Source organism: Acipenser ruthenus, chromosome 6 (genome assembly GCF_902713425.1).
Source record: "Acipenser ruthenus chromosome 6, fAciRut3.2 maternal haplotype, whole genome shotgun sequence".
NCBI lineage: Eukaryota > Metazoa > Chordata > Actinopteri > Acipenseriformes > Acipenseridae > Acipenser > Acipenser ruthenus.
In genome coordinates this window covers 41,629,216-41,651,250 of record NC_081194.1, presented here as the reverse complement: position 1 = coordinate 41,651,250, position 22,035 = coordinate 41,629,216, and the positions used below count along the sequence as shown (strand labels likewise).

Genomic DNA, 22,035 nt, shown 5'->3' with positions numbered 1-22,035 from the left:
CCCTGAGCGTAGCCCCGCACCCCTTCCTGCAGCACCATCTGTTGGCCTGGAGGCAATGTACCAACGACAATTGGGTGCCTCCAATTCAAAGGAGGGCCCCCCCTTTTCCGGGGTTTTAGTCACGACAGTGACAGAACCGAGTCAAGCGCTAGCTCTAAAGCAGGAAGTGGTGGCTTTGCTGGCAAAGCGGGCTATTTGCCGAGTGGAACCAGACGTCCAGCTATTTTCTGATCCCCAAAAAGGGCGGAGGCCTCCGTCCTTCCTGGACTTATGGGGCCTCAATCACTTCTTGAAGAAGAAACGATTTCGGATGCTCACGCATCAGCAGATTCTCCAGTCCGTCCAGCGAGACGACTGGTTTTCAACCGTGGACTTAAGGGATGCGTATTTCCACGTACCCATCAGGCCCAGTCACAGGAAATACCTTCGCTTTGCATTCTAGAGCATACAAATTCTGTGTTCTGCCGTTCGGTCTCTCCTTGGCGCCATGCACTTTCACCAAGTGCATAGATGCCCTCCTGGGTCCCCTGCGGCTGCGTGGGATCAGGATCCTAAACTATCTGGACGACTGGTTGATTTTGTCCCAGTCACAGGAGAGCACCATCGCCAACACGTCGGCAGTGGTGGTGCACATAATAAGGTTGGGCCTCTTGCTCAACGAGACAAAGAGTCACCTCATTCCCGAACAAGTGACACATTTTTTGGGGCTCCGATTGGATTCCCGCACCATGAGGGCATACCTGTCGGAAGACAGAGTCACGGCCCTCTGAGCATGTGTGTCCTGCTTTCAGCTAGGGACATCGGTGCCATTGGTGCTGTGTCAGACATTGCTGGGCCTAATGGCAGCGGCTACTGTCGCCCTTCCCCTTGGTCTCCTTCGCATGCGCCCTCTCCAGACCTGGCTGAATTCTTTCAGTCTGCACCCCGAGAGGGACAGATACCATCAGCTAAAGGTGTCCTGCAGGTGTCAGTCTGCCCTCCACTGGTGGGACCCCTCTCCATCTTCGGGAGGGAGTGAGCATGGGTGCCATCCACAGGCGAATGGTCATCACCACGGATGCCTCAGCCATAGGCTGGGGAGCGTTGTGGTGCGGCAGAGTCCAGGGCCGTTGGACCTCCGCACACATCAACACGCTGGAGCTCCGAGCTGTGTTCCTTGCCCTTCTACACTTCCTTCCGGTGCTGCATCGCAGGCATGTCACTCTGTCACAGCTTTCATCCCTAAATTACTGGTTGCGCACACACTAAACAAGTCCTGCAGCTGCTGAGTGAATGCAAACATACCCCCGTATGCAATGGCACATTCACATCACACTTTTCATGGAGTAGTTATGCAGTAAACCTGTAATATATAGTAACGGCAAACTGTCGTAGACTTTTGTGCTTTGTTGCATTGTCTGTCAAAAGTGTTCTAGAGATCATACAGAGATAAATAATAATAATAATTAATAATCGGCGCACAGAAATATATATTTTTTGTAACTTTACAACTGTCAGATGTGCAAGACGTTGTTGAACAATATGCTTTAGTAAATTACATTTTACGTTATTGTAATGTGCCAATGCAAGTTGAACCATTTGGGAACTGCTGTGTTTTCTTAAAATAATTTTAAAAGTATTTCGTAGGGGGCTCCAGAGTGGCGCATCCAGTAAAAGCACTCGCTAGAGTGCAGGATGCGTTCTATAGCCTGGACGTCGCCGGTTCGAGTCCAGGCTATTCCACAGCCGACCGTGGATGGGAGCTCCCAGGGGGCAGCCCTCAATTGGCTGAGCGTCGTCCGGGGGGAGGGAGGGTTAGGTCGGCCAGGGTGTCCTCGGCTCACCGCGCACCAGCAACCCCTGTAGTCTGGCTAGGCGCCTGCGGGCTTGCCTGTAAGCTGCCCAGAGCTGCGTTGTCCTCCGACGCTGTAGCTCTGAGGCGGCTGCATGGTGAGTCTGCAGAGTATTTCGTAGCCTATTTGATATGTGTTACATCAAATCAACGTGGGTTTTATTTCGCCGGGAGATTCAGGTCACTCATCACGGTAATTTTTTAGGGTTGGCAACAGGCTCCAGAAACTCGGAACACTTTAAGGCAGGTCAGGTTTTTTAACTCGCCTCTCTAAACTGTAATGTATTTGACATGTAAAGTGAGTGTTAATTGCTTCAGCAGTTTAGTAAATGTATTTGTTTAATTGTGGTGGCGATTCTATCCGGAGAGCCTCGTAACAACGATTAACCGTATTGCTTGAATTTTTTTATAGAGTAAACAATATCTATCAAAATAGTGCGACACCATTATTATAGATAACTTTGCACTCACCTGCACTCTTTCATTTAACCTTGTGACAGCAGTTAAATTGTATATTTGTTTAATATTTCTTGCTTCAGACAGTCCCGCCCAGTCAGACTCAGAAAGCCAATCAGCTGCTGAAACAATCCTCGCAGGCAGGTGTGTGCTTTTGGTAACAATTAAGTAAAACAATTAATGTAGCGACAGTTTGCACAATTCACACTCACTTTACTGAATACATTGCGTTTAGGAAGTGAGTTACAAAACCTGACCTGCCTGGTGTCCCGAGATTCTGGAGCCTGTTGGCAACCCTACTCTCAGATCAGGTGACACAGGTTGAAACGTCATTAAAGAAAACAGTGGGTTATGGCAAAGATGAAGTGAACGGTTCTGTATTTTGACGTTTCTGTTGTGGGGGGAGGGGTCTAGGTGTGAATTGTGTAAGTTTCAAACTGAAATCTTATTCAGGGATGTATTTCCGTTCGGTAATAAAAACAAAATACTATTAACTAAAAAGCTCAAAACTATAGATTGTGTGCGTACCTTGTTAGTAGCTGCCAGTCTGTTTTTCATTAAACTGTTTCCTTCAGTTTTCTTGACCGTTTTTGTAGATTCGGTATTCGGTTCGGTATTCGGCCGAGTCTTTTGAGATGGATTTGATATTCAGGATTCGGTACATCCCTAGTATATATGTTTTATTATATTGCAATTGTGTTATTATATTTAGTGCTTTGGAAGACTTTGATTTTCTTTTTATAGTAAAGATTTCAGAGACCTGTAGTTTGCATAAAATCAGCAAGTTTTACTACATTTACTATAGTATTACTATATGTTCACTTTTAAAAATGTATTGTAATAGTATGTTATTTTTTTGTGGGTTTAGTGCACAATATTTGAAATCATATGTATCAATGGCATCAACTATGGGCTTTTATCCATACTGCAACACTAATGTTTACCTAAACCATACATGGATGCTAAACCTTCATATGTACATTCTTTCTATTTACATATAATGTTGTGCTTTTCAGGATGTATATCAATGTCAAAGTATTACAAAGTTTAATTAAAAAAAAAAAAAAGTTTTGTATTCTGTTTATTTTGTTGTAATTTTATCATTAATTGTCAATAATCGTTTGTAGTCAGTTCATCTTAATGCTATCAAAATATAAATATTTTAGTGGGGTAAGGTATTACAACTGAAGAATGTACTTTATATATAGGGGAAATTTTACTAACTGTATATTTACCTTATTTATATATGGATTATTCAAGTTTTGAATTGCAAAAATAGGATAGGTTAATAGGATTCAGCATATGCCTTGAGGCCATTGGCCTAGTCTCTATGACAACCAGAGAGCGAAGGAGTATAGCATTTTGTTCTTTGTGTTTTAAACATATTTATAATTGTACTGATTCTGCAAAATTAATAAAAAGATGGGAAAGGGAGTGTGCCTAGCTATGTAACTATAGCAACACTGATGTGGTTGAGGCCCACTGGACAACCAAGTTAGTCCTTAAAGTATTTCCAGGTGCAGTGGAATGTCTAATTCAATATCGTTATTTTGAGCAATTGCATTCTACAAAAAAAAGTAGTATACGAAAGTTTGGATTAAGATTAACTAAATTAACACTTAACTAAAGATGTGGACATTTAAAGGCAAGGTTTCACTTTTGGCTAACACTGTGGTGTTAGGTAGAACCTTGTCAGGAACCAATTTTAAAAATCATAATCTTTCATTAATACTAGGAATGTATGTGAGGCAAAGTGGTTTGTAGTGCACAGGTGTAGAGGTGATTAATAAAAACAGTCCAACAGTTCCAATGGTGAAAACAAAGCTTTATTTGTTGCTTTAAATAATAAGACTGACTACACACAGCGATGTGTAAAGCCAGTCAAAACCACGGGCTTCACTCCCCAGAAATAATAACAACACACACTATACACAGACACGGTCACGAATCCCAACAGTGAGTGCTCCTTGTGTAAGTGGTGAATTATACAGCAACAGTGCAGTGCAGTCCGGGGTTGATGCTGGCTGAATAGTGACAGCTCCCAGATTTAGTCTGCTATGAATGATAAGGGTGACAATTAATAGACACAGGTACAACACAACAAAAACTCACGGTTACTTTTGGCTTTTACAGGTTTTTCACAACCATAACAAAAGGAACAGATCGCTCGGCCACATCCCCTGAAATACCCTTAGTCACGCCCCCTTCGGTAGTGAGTGCAATCACGTCTCCTCCAATCCATGACTGACACATCGCCTACCGCAGTAAGGCGCTGACTTCTAGTATTATGGCTTCACCCCCTTTTTGGATGGCCGACTTCCGACTGACCCTGGAATGAACTGCCAAACCATCCATTCCGGGACACACTGTTTCTGTAATACCATGCCCTCACAGGTCGGGAGGGAGACTGTTTACTAGGATTAATTCTCTCTCTGTCACAGTATGCTACTGGCTTCAGCATAAAATTCAGCCTTAATAGAAATGTCACACGCATCTGTATTTTCATTGACAGTACCATCACACAAATAACTGCAAATGTAAAAAATATATGTTTGGATAGAAATTAAAAGAAAGGAAAAATATACATGTGTTAGGGATGTGCAGAGGACATGGAATTGTCAGTGTCATTCGAAGGCAGCTGTAGGGGACAAATCTTACAGAAAGTGGCTGATGGGCGGTTTTATGGTTAGCAGTGGTGTAGTTTACCTTAATGATAATGCAGGTGGCTTTTTTATTATTGTTTTTTTCTGTGTCTGGCCTGTCATGTTGTATCTCTTTTGTGGGTTAACAGTTCTGTATAAAACGACTTACCATGAACTGCGTTATGCCCTTGTTATGTATTAAAGCAGTTGTTTGAGAATACCCTTGCTGTAAAAACTAAGCTAAAGTTAAACACAAAGAGCAAGTGAGCTGCTTAAATGAATTAATTCCCGTCCTTTTTTTGATCCCAGCTATGTCCAAAGACAACGCGCGTCTGCCCTCCACGTTAATAAATATAGTTGGTGAACTGGATGTCATGAGCCATCTCGATCGCCCAAAACAGCGCAACAACATATACTGTATACCAACAAGTTGTTGATGCCTCTCATAACTGACCAAATGAAATTGCAAATGAACGTATTGATTGTGTTTTATTTGTTTGCATCTTAACACGACAGTAAATCCAACACAAATTAAAAGAAAGAGAGAGAATCTCTGATAGCACGAGCCTCCTCACATCGCTGCTGTCCAATTGAAACTGGCGTCTGAGGTAACCTTCATAGTTGCCAAGTCCAGTAATAAACGCGAGAGTCACGGGTTGGAATTTGCATTAACACCTATAATCTAACATGTGTTGCGCTTGTTTTGGGCTTGTTTTGAAAGGCAGTGCCACTTTTTTTAATCATGAGACTTGGCAACACTGGTAACCTTCCCCGTCTGTCTCACAGGCAGCCACTGATTCCTGAACACTTCATTTTGTTGTTGACAAGAGTTTGTTCAGGATACAGCAGGCAGTGGCAATTTTGGGAACAAACTAATGCTGCACTTCAGTCAGTTTCATCAGTATCTGCTACCTACCTTTCAAGTGCCCACTACCCGTATTTGCCCAAGCTTGGTGTTGAATACTTTCTCAGCCGCTGTCAGTCATCCGGACGGGTAGGGTTTCTAAGCCAGGATAGTATACGCAGCATTAACTGAATGAAGTTTTCAGCTATGGTGATCTGCAATACTTGTTGGTCAGTATTGCAGAGCCGAGTTCATTTTTAATTAATGAGTCGTAAGATAAATTAGTTGAAACAGTATTCACTACAAACGACATGACACCCCACTAATAACATTTGAAAAACAATTTGGGTAAGAGCAGTAAAACACTTTATTAACCAACCAGGCACGAGGTGTTTTGCTTTATTACAGCAGCTTAGATTCACTCGTGTACCAGTTCTCTGCGCATGGAAACCACATTTTCACAAAATGTCACTAGTAATCTTCAAAAACAGCACGAGTACTTTACGCATAGATAGTTTACATATCAACCCCCACCTTTCCCATTCATTTGCATGACGTCAGGTGAACTCGAGTAAAATAAACTGAGCGAATGGAAACCTAAAAAAGCATTTTACACAAGACATTTTTCTCGAGCAAATGGCTCGAGCTAAAAAAAAAAACACCCATGGAAACTCCACCAATGATGACAGTAAACTAATAACTAAACAGAAAAGATAATAATACTGGGAGCTATTGAGTTGTAAAAAGGGTGCTGGAATTTTCTTAAATAACAAATTAATGTGGGTTAAAATATTTTTGTGCCATGATTCTTATTAAAGGATATATATATTTTGAACAACAGATTGATCAAATATCCTATTAATTAGAATTCACTGAATGTATATTCATTTAATTCCTATTTACTCGACAGTTATTCTGTTTGCATATTCAATTTACTGACCTGAGAATATAATAGTTCTAACAGTTAATGTATTGCTTTCACATGTAATTGATGTTTACACTGAACTGAGATTTTGCCTGACCATTATTGCTTATCTAGATTAATGAATGCTATTTTGATATTAACCTTCTTTCCCACTTTTGTACCATCTTATTTACAAACATTTAATAACATTTATAAAAGATATACCAGTGTTGCGTGATTTACTGTGCAATTGTTTCCCCACGATCTTGAACTCGTTAGGAAGAAATTTGTAACAAAGAGTGCCAACTGATTTAAACCATTACACACATTAATTATCTTAACTGGGTATCTAAACACCAGTACTCCCTGCAGTCATGTGTAGCACTATTCCGCTTTGAAAAAAATGTTCTGTGAAACTGTAAATCTAATTTAAGTCCTGTTTCTATTGATTTTTCACCACGTTAGTCAGAGGCTAATAAAATACTTGAATTAAGTCAAAGGCGTCCTGAAACAAATCTCTGGAGTATTCAGTATAAAACATGGAGACAGATATATTAAAGTACATTATAAAATGGCTTGGATAAATGAAGTGCTGTGATTGGCTTAACAAGACCATAGACCAACTTACTTACCTGATATATTAATATTACTACACATTAATAGTAAACAATTATCTAAACAGTATTTCTGTACATAAAAATAGGCCCGTTTACATGTGTGATTATTTCACGTGAATCAATAATACACGTGAAACTTGGCAGAGAAAGCTTGTGAAAGTGTCCCAAAAAATGGTCTCAGTATTTTACCGTGAAAGTCTCAATTTCTTGTGAGATTCTAGGAAAAGCTTGTGAAATCAATGCCCACTTACACATGTAAACATAAGTTTCTCATGAAAATGTTAATTAGCTCATTCAAGTCCTTTCCTAAAGCTGCTATAAAGGTCACATGGGAATACTTAAGTTACCGTGGTCCAAAGATGGCAGCAGGGAAATTAATGTTTTGTTTGCAGTATTTCCTTTATCAGATAGATGTTGCGATAACACCAATTTTTTGTCTGTCTTCCCTAGAACTTAGCATAATGCTAATCATACATGGATCTAAATGTGTTAGTAAAGTATCATTCAGATTGTATTTACCAAGTTTCTGTTTAAAACTATTACTAAAAATATTTGATAAATTGCATCATGGGCTTGTGAATTCAGGTGGTTACAGCTACTATACAGTACTTCAGAATACACTTGCAAATAACTTTCCAAACAACTGTCAAAACGTCTTTATTGTAAAGTATCACTAAGTACTATGTTTAAATGTGTATAACTATACTCCAATGCAATTTCTCCTAGCAATGAAGAGGCTCGGGTGTTACTATCCATAAGGGAAGAGGATATGATGAGGCAGCTTGTTACAATGCACAACAGGAACATTGTTTAACCCACTCTCAAAATAAAATGTGGTGTGGAATTTTGACAACTTATTTCTCGGGAATCAACAATACTACTCAATATTCCAATTCTTTATTAAGCAGAAGCAGTCATACAAGTACAGCGCAAATGAGGATGCTATATTTGGTATGAAGAGATACAAAACAAGCTAATGAAACAAAATGTGATACAAAATAAAAGTACACTGTTGGGTTACAAAAATAAAGATAGCTGTGCTTCTCTAATAGCAGGACCCTCTTCATATCGCTGTTTTACAATTCTTGCTGAAGGCTGAGGTAGCTGTTCCTCTGCTTGCCTGAGCACCTCCTTATTGTGGTCCTGGCACAGATTGTGCAGGATGCAGCAGGCTGTAATAATTTGGGGAACAAGCTTGTGGTTCACTTCAGTATGCTTCTGTAGTATCTGCCCCCTCCCTTGCAATAGCCCAAATGCCTGTTCAATGATCATTTGGATTTGGCCCAGTTTATTATTAATAAAGATCTAACAACCCCCCCCCCCCCCAACACACACACACAGATGAAAAGCAGTGTGGGCAACAACATTAAAACATAGTATTAAAAAAGTAGGCACTATCCATCAGCAAATCAGATCTTTAATATCCATTTATGTCAAACACGATGACACGTGGATTCTTTATTGTGAAACTTTTCTCTGCTCATGTAAACAGTATTTTGGAGACTTTCATGGTTAACAGCATGAGAATCAAATGACAAGTGTGAAACTAGCCGTACCTCAGTTGTGCAAGTGTGAAAAGGCTATAAGTGGGCCGTCAGCATGGCTAATTTAAATCTGACCCCCCTCTTCCTCTCCTTCATTTGTATAACATTCGGGGAAAAGTAGGCGTTCCAAAGGAAATGTGAGGCTTTACATGTAAACACAAAAAGGCACCATGTCCACGTTTATTTCACTAGAAACAAATGTCTCAAGAAAAGCAAACATTCATGTAACGTGGCCTAATGTCAACATACAACTGAAACAGCATTTAAATCACCCAACAATCTGTTTTTTTCATCTCTGTCACTAAGAATTACAGAAAAATTGGCAATATACTGTGGTATTTAGTCAGAGAACAGAACAAAGTAAACTCTGTAACACTTTATTCAAGAGCCATCTGAGAAATCACCATGCAAGTCTCTCAGCATGTAATATATACAATTAAACTAAATATTGCCTGATAAAACTGACTAGTGAGTATGCAATGTTTAAATTAGACACAACAGATACATCTCACCACTACCCTCTGATTTCAGAAACAAAATTAAAATCTTTCCTGCTCTCTTCTAACACAACTGTTGGGATTTTAAACAAGGTCGGGTTTGGCATAGAATATTATTGTGCTCGCCGTGGACGGGAAGGATTGCGGCACTGCGCAAACTGACACAGAAGTCGTTTAGGGAAATGACGCCGGTTACTGGCCATCGGTGTGAAAACAGCCTGTGAAATTATTGGTCAGCTTCTCTTGAAGACCGCAAAACCTAGGCTACACAAAAAATAAAATAAAATAAAATAAACCACTCGGAAGCTCATCCCTTGATGTCAAGTGCCAATGCAGTGTTTAGCTATTACGTGAATCCTCCCTCAGATGTGGGAAATCAGTCTGCATTCAATCCCCAAATGCCATTTTATCTCGATAATGTTACTATAAATGGGAATGTTCAATGTAATCTCTATGGCAAATAAAGTACAAAATATTTCTCAGTGGAAGGATACATAATACATTTCAAATTTTTTCTTTAAAAAACCTAGTTTGTGTAAATATTTTCAAGAAAAAATGTAGCCATTTTATAAGTGAAATAACCCACTCCAGGGTGTTCTTACCACACTTCCTGGGCCTCGTGCCTAAACAACGCACCCAGGGAGTGCGGTAAGAATTGTCTTAGCGCACACCCTGGAGTGGGTTATTTCTTACTTATGAAACTGCGTGGTTTGAGGGACATTCTAGAAGGGGCAGAGTAATCTCTGCTGGACCTCCGGCTGCCGCCTCATTACAGAATCTTAACACCGCACTACAATTCTATAAATATATATTTAACAAACAATTAAATGAGGCGTTCACTTTATATCTACCTCTACTGATGTCCTATGTACCTGTTTAACATTTTTGCACTGCTTACCGTTATTTCCTGGTTTTCCAAAATGTTTATAAATAAAACAGTGTTGAAATTAACAATCGCCTTTAGTCAGGAGAAATTAAAACACAGCAACCCTGAGAAAATTGACACAAAGATTGAAAGTAAATGTTAACATTTCTGTTCTTTGCCGCAACCAGAGTTTCTCCACCACAGCATTAGCAATGAAATAAACAGTATTATGATGTCATTATTTTTAAAATAACTACTTTATTAGCTGCATTGAGGCATATTCACACATTGAATGACAAAAGTCAAATAAAATTATAAAACTATATTTTTGATTTAAAACATTGCATAAAAGCATTAAGACAACTCCAGTACTGAAATGCGAGCCAATGAGCCAATTCTGGGAGTTGTTGAAAATAAAATAAATTGCAAACATTTAGAATGATTAATTTTTTAGAAAGAATAAAAGTATAAAGCCTAGTATACCCAGAAAACATGTTTCTTCTATTTTTTTTCAGGAAACATTTACTAGCGACTATTTTTTATATTTAAATGGTGGCAGTATTTAGATCTGCTTTGAACTAAATATACCTTATAGTCTGTCTGCATTTATATCAATAAAATTATACATTTTAGCAGCTGTCCAAAATTACCATCTAGCATGTTGTGATCAATTAATCTTGCCTGAATGACCAAGACTAATGGCAAAATATTCAAAGCTATTTCAAAGGAACAGGCTCCCATGTACTATATGCTGTGCTTTTATGCACTAATACAAAATGTTTCCCATGCTTACTGGAAATCATTAAATAGCTAGAGGTGAGGTTCCTATTTTCTCCATCATGCCATTTTCGCTTGCACTTACATTCTCATTATGAGGCGGAACACATACTGCAGAGCAGTCTTATATTGATGGATCCACACTACAGGGTTATAATGAGGGAACACTGAACTAATTTCAGTAGGCTTCAAATTTTATCTCACAACTAGTACAAGGCAAGCCCACAACAAGTTCCAAGATTTTAACGTAATTTGTTACAGTAATTCATTACAGTTTTGAAAGTTAGAGCTTTATGCTAATTGTTTCATTTCCTCTGAGCAATCTGCTGAGGTGGTAACCAGCACCACAGTAGGGAATGGAAGCATTTGAACTGTAGGCAGTGCAACGTGGGACGTTTTCTGTTTCCCTTGTTGCAAAGCTTACTTAGACTAACATGTGTATTTTAGAAACATGTTAAATAAATAAATAAAATAAAAAACTTGAATTTTAAGGTTGAAGAATCTTCTAAACTATACAGTTAATTCTCATTTTCGCTGCACCACTAGTTTAGGAACTTTCAGACTCTTATTTGCTCTAAGTGTGTAAATGAAATAAAATAAATTAAGAATAAATATTAATTGCTTAATTAATAAATACTGTTATTTAATCTACTGGTGCTGTTCCACTGTGCTACCCAGTCAAGTCCGTCTGTCATCCCAGTCAGTGATGTGTTGTTTATGTAGTTTTCCTGTATTCCAGATATAAAATTAGGATGTTAATCTAATTGACCACTTTGCAAATGCATCAATCTGCAGCATGCTTTGTTTCATAGGGGGCAAAAAATTGGCATATAATCCACTTTTAGGATATAGGAGGTTTTATTAAGAGGTTATTGCATTGAGATGCACTACCCAGATTGACAGGTTTGTGTAATTATTTTGTATGTGAGCAGTTGTAACATTCATGGGGTTTCCATGCGGGGTCAATTTACACGTGAAATCGTTTGGGAAAATTACTTGAGTAAATCAGGTTTGTGTCTGAAAAAAAAAGAGAGGGATAGGGTAAATCTCATTTACTTGTGTAAATGACGAAACACACGGGAAAACCACGCCCAGTTTCGCATGGAAACCCACATTTCACATGTAAATGTTAATGAGCGTGTTTATCCTTAACTATAAATACTGCAAGGGATCAGGTCAGTTGTTACTGTGGATTCCAAGATGGCAGAAAGTAGTGGCTGATGGGCGACTTTATGGTTAGCAGTGGAGTAGTTCACCTTAATGATAATGCGGGCGTTTTTTTTTATTATTGTTTTTTACTGTGTCTTGTCTGTCATGTTGTATATACAGTATCTTGTGGGTTTACAGTTCTGTATAAAACCCTTACCATGAACTGCGTTTGTTATAGCATTTGTTACAGTATTAAAGCAGCTGTTTGAGAATACCCTTGCTGTAAAAACTATGCTAAAGTTAAACATGAAGAGCAAGTGAGCTGCTTAAATGATTTAATTCTGGTCCTTTTTTTGATCCCAGCTATGTCCAAAGACAACGCGCGTCTGCCCTCCACGTTAATAAATATAGTTTGTGAACTGGATGTCATAAGCCAGCTCGATCGCCCAAAACAGCGCAACAACATCCAAGTTGTTATTGATTGTGTTTTATTTGTTTGCATCATTAATATTTAACACAGCAGTAAATCCAACACAACTTAAAAGAAACGAGAGCATCACTGACAGCACGAGCCTCCTCAAATTGAAAAACAATTTGGTCAAGAGCAGTAAAGCATATTATTAACCAAGCAGGCACAGGGTATTTTGCTGTATTACAGCAGCTTAGATTCACTCGTGTACCAGTTCTCTGTGCATGGAAACCACATTTTCACAAAATGTCACTAGTAATCTTCAAAAACAGCACGAGTACTTTACGCATAGTTAATTTACATATCAACCCCAACACTTCCCATTCATTTGCATGACATCGGTTGAAAAGCCCGGTTTACTCGAGTAAAATAAACTGAGTGAATGGAAACCCAAAAAAGCATTTTACACAAGACATTTTTCTTGTGTAAATGTCTTGAGTTAAAAAAAAAACTTGCATGGAAACCCCATGATTGATACATTTAGGTTACTGCACATTTTTCTTGTGTCAGAATGGTGTTTGTCCATTTTTCAAAAAGTTGATTTAGAAAGTCTTAGATCTAACAGTTTACCTCTGGAGGCCTGTGTTAAAATCCAGCTCAGGTCTCAAGTGAAATTAGTGGCCTCCATTTAAAGCCATAAAAAGTCTGAGAGAGAAGCTCCCGAGTGGTGCATCCAGTAAAGGCGCTCCGCATGGAGTGCAGGATGCACCCTATAGCCTGGAGATCACTGGTTCGAGTCCAGGTTATGCCAACGCTGATCGTGGCCAGGAGTTCCCAGGGGGAAGGGCTGGGAAGGGCTCAGGTCGACGGTAATCCTCGGTTCGCTGCGCACCAGCGACTCCTGTGGCCGATAGGGCGCCTGCGGTTCTGCTGTAGAAGCCACTCAGATCTGTCTTGTCCTCCAGCACAATGGGTCTAGTAGCTTCGCTGTAGACGTGCAGTGCAAAAAAAGATGGCTTGGCAGGACACGTTTCGGAGGACACATGTGTCTGCCACCGATTCCCGAGTCGGCGTGTGAGTTGCAGCGGTGAACTGGGATAAAAATAATAATTGGGCATTCCAAATTGGAGAGAAAACTGGGGTAAAAATCATTGCCGACAACTAAATAAAAAATAAAAAAAGAAACTCTCAAAGAAACCCAGGACAGAATGGTTGGTAAACTTTCAGCTATATAGTTTTGTATATAATTTAGACTAAGTTTTCAAAAATGACAAAGCTCAGCTAAGATATTGAATGGTATTCTGGTAAAGTCACTGCATCTCAAGAGCTTTCTTCTGATTAAATATTGTATTCAATTCGAGAGCTATATTTATATTAGTGTAATCAGTCAAAACTGCTATATAGAGAACACAAAGCAAAGCTGCTTAACTTACCTAATTTATTATTGGTCATAGATAAAAGTGTGAAATCAATGATAACAAATTATGGAAAGTCATCTTTTAAAAGAGCCACAACTTCAATGAAGGGGCACATAGCATTCAAACATGGCCCTTCCTTCCAGGAATGCTGAATCTCTTGTACTATAGTTGACACTCTTTTCTATAGCATGGTGAGGTGTACTATCCCACACAAATATTACTTGTGGTTTATGTATGATTGTGTCTGTGTATGACAGGACCCCCTTGTAAATGAGGCCTAACTCTCAATGGGTTAATGTCCTGTATAAATAAATAAATTTAAAAAAAAATCTGAACCAGCTATCTTTCGATTTTATGACTCATCCAGCACTACAGCTGATAGTGTTACCAAATGAGTCACTGGGAACCCCATGTGATTTTTAAGAGTAAGTACAGTAGCTTCAGATTATAATTCATATATTCTTTACTGTTCCATTCACTTTTTATGATCATTACATCATTCAAAGTGGTTATATTATTTGTTTCTACTTTTGGATGTAGTCTTTTGTCAGGGTACTTTTACCTGGTTTCAGAAGCCTGCACAGATGCATGTAATGTATATCTAGACTTGATATTTAGTGCCAGCGCTGACTCTTACTCTTACTATAAAGACACTTGAGCTGATCTTTATGTTAAATATGTGTAGGTCAGACAGCTGGAACTGAGCTCATCACAATAACACAAACTTAGAAACAACAGACCAATTGAACAATTGCAATAAAAACCACTCAGTTATTGTAAACATCACCATTGAATTTACTTACTATTTTATTCAGTTCAAACCTTTTCCTGTTTTCCAAACCCTAAATAGTTTAGCAGGCTTTAGCTGCAAGAGTATACAGTGAGTCAGATAGATGTATTAAAAAGATAAGGAATGGGTTAATTAAAGTACAGTCTTGAATCACAGAATGGGTTACATTATACATGGGTTGCATCTATGGAGGTTGGAAGCAATTTTCAGAAAATAATGATATGCTTTTCTGTTCCTTCCTTCTTTTTTTAATTACTCCAAGGGCTGCTTTCACTCACAAATAAAACATACCGGTAGTTAAAAATGTAAAATAACTTTTCAGCTGTTTTCTTCTCTCTCGCCGGATTACTTAAAAGACTATGTGTTTTAATTAACATTACTGTGTTTCTGCTCATTAATTTAAACAACCCCCACCCCACCTCACCCCATCCACCCCCTGTACAAATGTCTCCCAATGGGCAGGCACTCTCAAAATCAATCCAGAAGCTCTAATTAGTTAATACACAATAACAAGATTCGGATTTAAATAAAACAAACAATATGCATGAGCAGCACAAATAATCTACTTTGGTGAGGGGAAACTTGGGAGGAAGGAAGGAATGATCTTGTTATGATTATAGACTTCATTTTGAGTTTAAATGGTTAAATGATGTTGCCATATACAGTGCTCACCCTTATAGTGTGGAATCGGTTATAACACGGTAGGGTTGTGGCTCTCATTTGCTTCATAATGCCATCACCCTTTAATACTCGTTATACTGTAAGGAGGAACACAAATAGCACAGTCTTGTAACTATGGCTTCCCAGTATAGCATTATAAAGGGTGAGCACAGTGTTATTATTGCAATCATATAGTAACAGCATAATTCAATTAAACAAACTCATTCTTTGTATTTTAAATTTTGATTTTATGCCAGTTCAACAATTCATTTCCAAAAGTGTCCCATGTAAGCAATGACACACAAGTGTGGGTTTTTGTTATATACAGGGTATGGCTTACTAGCACACATAGGGCCTCGTTTACAAAAGGGGACTGAACATTATGGTGCACCATAATTGCAATTAGTGTGCACATTCATGATTTCCGTATTTACTATTGCAATTGTATTCATTACCGTGCGAAATACTGGGCATGTTATGGTGCACACTGAGTTTACTGTGCCACACTATGATAATCAGAATGAATATGTGATTTGTATGGTAATGTATGATAATGTATTTAAATGAGACACGTCGCTCTGAATAATGACTGCGCACCTTACTGTGAACAATAATGAGTTAATTCATTCATTTTAGTGTGCACATTAAAGTGATCATTTATTAGTGCGTATGGAAACCAGGCTTTAACCACTGATAGGCACGCGATTTCAACCTTCTCTGGCCTGAAAACTAGTGAGGTGCAGTTTGATTCTTTTTACTTTTCTTTTTAAAAATTTGAATGGAAAAATTCCAGAAATGATAATTGATTGTCTAGGTAATTGTGCTTACACAGGACATGGTATACAATTAAAATAAAATAACAAATACTACATTTTAGTAAAAATCCTATTTATTTTAAACTGTGTCATTCAGCTTTAACTGTAACCTATTTAATTATATATATATATATATATATATATATATATATATATATATATATATATATATATATTAGCTCGAAGAGCCAGCTGCCCAACGTTTCGATATGTTGTACATATCTTTCTCAAGGGAGCCTGTGTTTGAATCAAAACATTGGGGGTATTTATAGGTTTTTGACGGCATGACAACTACTTGTTATTGTTTACATTCAAATCCATGATTTATTCTTACATGATGTAATGGTGTTCTATATATTGTGACATCATTTTTACTTCTATCTTTGAATCTGTATTAATTCTAATTAACACTACCTTATATAAACTTATATTTTTATTATATCATGCAATGCTGGCTCTGAGGATCAGTCTAGATTTGGCCTCCCCAGCGCATCAACTTTTGAATGAATTTTGTTTATTTATTTAAATGTTATATATTTATTGAAGTTAATTAGTTCATTCTTTTCTGTTGAGTCCTGCTGGCATAATCGTATTCAGTCTATTTATCCATTTACTTTCTTTTATTCTTCTATATGTCGCATTGTCTAATTTGAGCTGTTCTAATACTACAAACTTTACATCATTTATGTCATGTCCCTGACTGGTGAAGTGCTGTACTATTGGTTCATTCATTTTTTATTTCTAATTAATGAAAGGTGGTTCTGAATTCTTTTATATAAAGTAGTTCCAGTCTCTCCAACATATTTGATTTCATCACATTTTTCACAGGCTATTCCATAAACAACATTGCTATTTTTACAGTAGGTATTAGTTTTTAGTGGATATGTGGTGTTCTTATGTTTAATTATATTTTTACTTTTGTCCATGTATTTACACACTTTACATCTACTGGTGCACATGTTTGTAGAACCTATTTTGTCAATTATTCTTTTATGTTTACTGTGAACTAAAATATCACCTAAATTAGCTTCTCTTTTGAATGCTACAATTGGGGCCTTTTTTAATTTTTCTGAATTATGTAGAATCCGTAAGTGTTTCCAAACTATTTTAGAAATATTGGGCAAAAGTTTAGAGTAAGTCATTATTAATGGGACTCTTTTGACCTTTTTATCTCTATTTTTATAATCTAGTAGATCATCTCTTTTTAGTTTATCCACTTTTCTTAACTCCGTCTCTATAATTCTTTCTTTGTATCCTCTTTTTTTAAGATTTGTTTTTAATACATTTCTTTGTTTTACATAGTCACTTTCTTTTGAGCATATTCTTCGTATTCTTATTCCTAGACCCTTTGGGATTGCCCTTTTAGTGTGTATCGGATGTGCAGAGGACATGTGTAAATACTGGTGCATGTCAGTAGGTTTACAGAAGAGGTCAGTCTCAATTGAACCTTCTTCAAGTTTTACTATGGTATCTAAAAATTATATTTCTTTCCTTGTCCATCGAAGGTCCACCTTAATATTACTGTGTATTTCATTTGCCATTTTATGAAACTGGAAAAGAGATTCTTCTCCATGTGTCCAAACCCCACAAACATCATCTACAAACCGAATGTATTCTAAAGGTTCTCTTTCCGATTTTCTAAGTAATTGTTCTTCCCATTTCCCCATGTATGTACTGGCAAAATGCATTCCTAATTTAGATCCTATTGCTGTACCATCGTTTTGTTTGTAATTCTTATCAACAAATGTAAAATAACTGTTTTCTAAAACTATGTTGATCATGTTCAGTACCTCTGCTGTAGGTATTGATTTATCTAGTCTATTATCTAGTGCTTTTTGACAAGCTTCTAAAGTTTCTTTACGAGGGACACTTGGGTACAAGGATTTTACATCCATGCAAAATAAAATTGTATTCTCTGGAAGGTTGTGTTTTATTGATTCAAGTCTTTTTAAAAATTGTGTTGTATCCTTAACATAGCTTGGTAATTTCTCATATATATATATAGTGTATGAAATTAAGTACTAATAGTCGATTTCTTACTTTCCTTTTTATACAGGATTATACAGAGAGGCAATAATATGTGTTATTTATTCTGCCAATTGCAATTAAGTACATAAAGATCTTTTTTATGTGTCTGTTGCAGGAGCAAGCGAGACTTCCACGGTTCTGATACATTGCTAGCTACCTTGTATTCATATCTTCTTTGTGTCATTAAAAGCTGTAGATACTCGCGTGTATAATACAACTGCATGCCCTGCCAAAGCTCACATGGAATTATATTAAATTTCCCACATAGAGGACAGGTTTACAGGACGTGAAAGTGGGCTTCTGCCAGGTTGCTGGCTTCCCCAATGTAATGGGTGCTATTGATTGTACTCACATAGCACTACTGTCACCTTGATCCATGGAACCTACTCTGCAGGGTGACAATGCCAAAAAGGAAGAGAATTAAGGTTATGTCTCATCAAGAAGAATATGCCATTACACAACATGACTTTTATTGTATATGCATTAAAGGACAAAGGAAAAAAATGTATTTTTTTTACATCAGACCAGGAATACATGTTAAAATTATAAGGTAAGCAGTGCAGTTTCACTTTATGTTGCCTCTGCCTGTCCCTTGCTGAGTGCTGTGTCTGTTGATCGCTCATTTTTGGTCAATGTAAACCACCTCCATCGTTTACTTTCTTTTGACCAAAAGATATGCCTGGACTACTGTTTTTTTATATGAAGGTGGTCTAATGAAGTCTTGGACATTATTTTGCTTATTTAATTATTGCTTGCAGTAAATTTAGTGGGCTATGGCATGTAAATGTCAAATAGTGTGCATGCATTCTCTTTTAGTAAATGGGGCAGTACATTTAGATTTATCGCACACGTTAGGCTCACTACTTTACGTGCATACTAACTCTAAATTTAGAGCCCTTTAGGAAATTAGGCCCCTAGAATGCTAGACTTTGGTACTGCCTCAGAACATGTTATTCCCACCCTCCCAAGCCATTGATTTGTCAACATCCAAACTGAACCCACCCCTCGGATCTGTACCGAACAGCTATTGGTTAGAAAGCCGAGTAGTAAACTTTAAGTCTCAACAGGTTTGAAATTGCGCGTTGTTGTATTTGCCAAAATACATGTTTAATCTCAATGTTGAAAAAACAGTACGTGACTGGAGACGAAAAAAAGACAAACTTTAAATGGCCAAAGAAAAACGAGCTGATAGGAGGAAAGTGTTTATGGCCCGATGTAGAAAACATTTTGTTTGAATGGAGTACTTTGAATGACTTTAATACATACTGTAACTTGTTCTACATGTCAGTGCAGCGCAGTGGTACACTTGTTAAGTATGTGTATGGTTGTGGTTCTGATTAACAAAACAAACTATCATACTGATTCTGCAGCACTCCACCACCGTAATCATATTGGTCTGCTTTTAAGAATCAACCGCTTATAAGAATCAAATCAACCGGGGCAGATGTGATTCTTATAAGCGGAGTGCACTGTATGTTAGGCTTGTAGCAAGCTGTTTTTAACAACTGTATTTGTCTTTAACAAATTCGTGGAACCAAGTTTTTCATAGTTTTTCATGTTTTCGTACTTTAAAACAAATCTTGCTCAATGAATTTGCTCAAGCCTACTGTGTCGGTAGACGGCAGCATTAATACAGCAATGCTAAATTAATACATATGTTGGTACAAACTAGGGAGGCATCTCTATTAATTTTACTTCAGAAAATTGCTTGTACGTATTTTATTTAAATCTGGGAGTTATTTGTAGTCTTTAGCTTTGTTGTAGGTTTTTTTTAAATAATTCCATTCATTATAAAACAGTCCTTCTGAGAGTCATCTGAGAGAGTTCCTATGTCACTGGCTCACTAGTGTGAGTCATATTGTGTGGATTAACCCAGAGCGAATTGCTCAATACAACAATTTGTTAGTTTAATACTAATACTTTATTAAATATCAAACTCAGCATGCAAATATGAAAAAGGCATTTTATGTTACCACCAATTTCTGGAGACAACTGAGTGTGCAGTCGTCATTCCTCTGGTCCAACAAAAGACCTCTACAAGCCTTTTTATACCTAACTTTTGGTTCCATCATTCTTCAAAAATTCTTTCTTTTGTAACTTTTCTTCATTACAGCTTTGGTACCCTCTTTGTCCTTCTAATACATACAATACATGCATTGACACACACACCCTGCTAAATGATATATTACTACAAGAGATTACAACAGAATAAGACACCAACAACCTCCATATCATACCCAAATAAGGAATGTGTCATTATCGATACATTTCCTCAAGTTTGCCTTTATACAGAATTTAGAGAAATGTACAAACAAAGAATAGCAACATACAAAACAGAAAATATTTTTAAAAAACACACTTTATTCTTCTAAAACCTAGTTTTTCATAATAGAAGCTCAGAGTGGTTATGGATAATACTGTGTGACAATATTGCCCTTTTTGTTCACCGGGTTTCCTTAAGTCTTCTGGCAAATTTTAAAAGATGTTTGGTTAAAAAAAAAGTGTTTTAAGCATTGAATATTGTAAGCTGTTAAATAAAAGCCTTCTGATCTTGCTATAAGGGATGGACAGAATATGTTGTAATATTATCATCTTTCTTTTTTCAGGTTTGTAATGAGCTATATCATGGTGAAAATATCTGTGGACATCTTGAAAACTACACCAAAGAAAACCAGGCAATTCAGAGCAAAACCTCCTACATATTGCTGGTATATGTAGCTGTCCTGAGTCTTGTATCAATACCGCCAGCCATCATCTTTGGCTCATGGTCAGATAAGGCTGGGCGCAAGTTGGGGATGATTCTGCCCAGTGTCTGTTCTGCAGTCGGTGGTGGATTTCTAATTGCTGTAACTGAAGTAGAACAGATAAATGCTTACTGGACTATTATCACTGCCTTTGTAATAGGGATCTCTGGAGGTCATGTTGCAGTATTCCTGAGTGTTTTTAGTTACTTGGCTGATGTTACCAATGATGAAAACCGGACTCTACGAATGGCCATTTTAGAGTCAATGGTTTTTATTGGAGGAACTGTCGGTTTTCTCCTGAGTGGCACTTTAATCCAGTATTTTAGTTTCACTCCTGTGTTTGGGATCTTCTGTTTATGCCATGTGCTCTCAGTGCTTTATGTGCTGCTCTTGCTTAGGAATCCAGATTCAGGGTTAGGAAAAATCCTTAATGGAGTAGCAAGCCATAGAAGCGATGATGAACCTAAACTCTCAATATTTATGTATGCAAAGCTGTCATTCAAGTCTGTTTTGAAGAAAAGGGCTGGCAAAGATAGACTAAAGCTTCAGCTCCTCATCCTCTGCACATTCTTGATCAATATTTGCAATGCTGGTGAGTCACCATTTAATTATGTAATGTCTTACCAAATCTTCAATTTAATGCAATGTTTCTGTACTAAGGGGTAATGTAGCACAATCAACTGGTAGGCTATTCCATGTATTTATAACTCCATGTGTAAAAAACTGCTTCCTAGCGTCAGTTCTAAATGTACTTTTACTCAGAGTGCATTTATGCCATTTACAGAGGTTTCAATCAAAGACAGAATGGCGCCAGAAAGGTAAGATCATTGTGTGACCCTCAGCAAGTCACTTAACCTCCTTGTGCTCCGTCTTTCGGGTGAGACGTAATTGTGTCTCTGCAGCTGATGCATAGTTCACACACCCTAGTCTCTGTAAGTAGCCTTGGATAAAGGCGTCTGCTAAATAAACTAATAATAATAATAATAATAATAATAATAATATTTGATTAGTATAATAATTGCATTAACCAATTGTGGCAAAGTGC

General features: G+C 37.5%; 1 protein-coding gene across 2 annotated transcripts in view; it reads left to right on the top strand.

Moving 5' to 3' along the window:
- zgc:174356 (uncharacterized protein LOC100137120 homolog) overlaps positions 1-22,035 on the top strand; it is a 98,666-nt gene that overhangs the window by 11,004 nt on the left and 65,627 nt on the right. For both annotated transcript variants that reach the window (XM_034017623.3, XM_059025389.1), the window contains exon 2: positions 20,853-21,582. In XM_034017623.3, the coding sequence (XP_033873514.3) occupies positions 20,853-21,582 (730 nt within the window). The remainder of the gene's footprint in view (positions 1-20,852; positions 21,583-22,035) is intronic.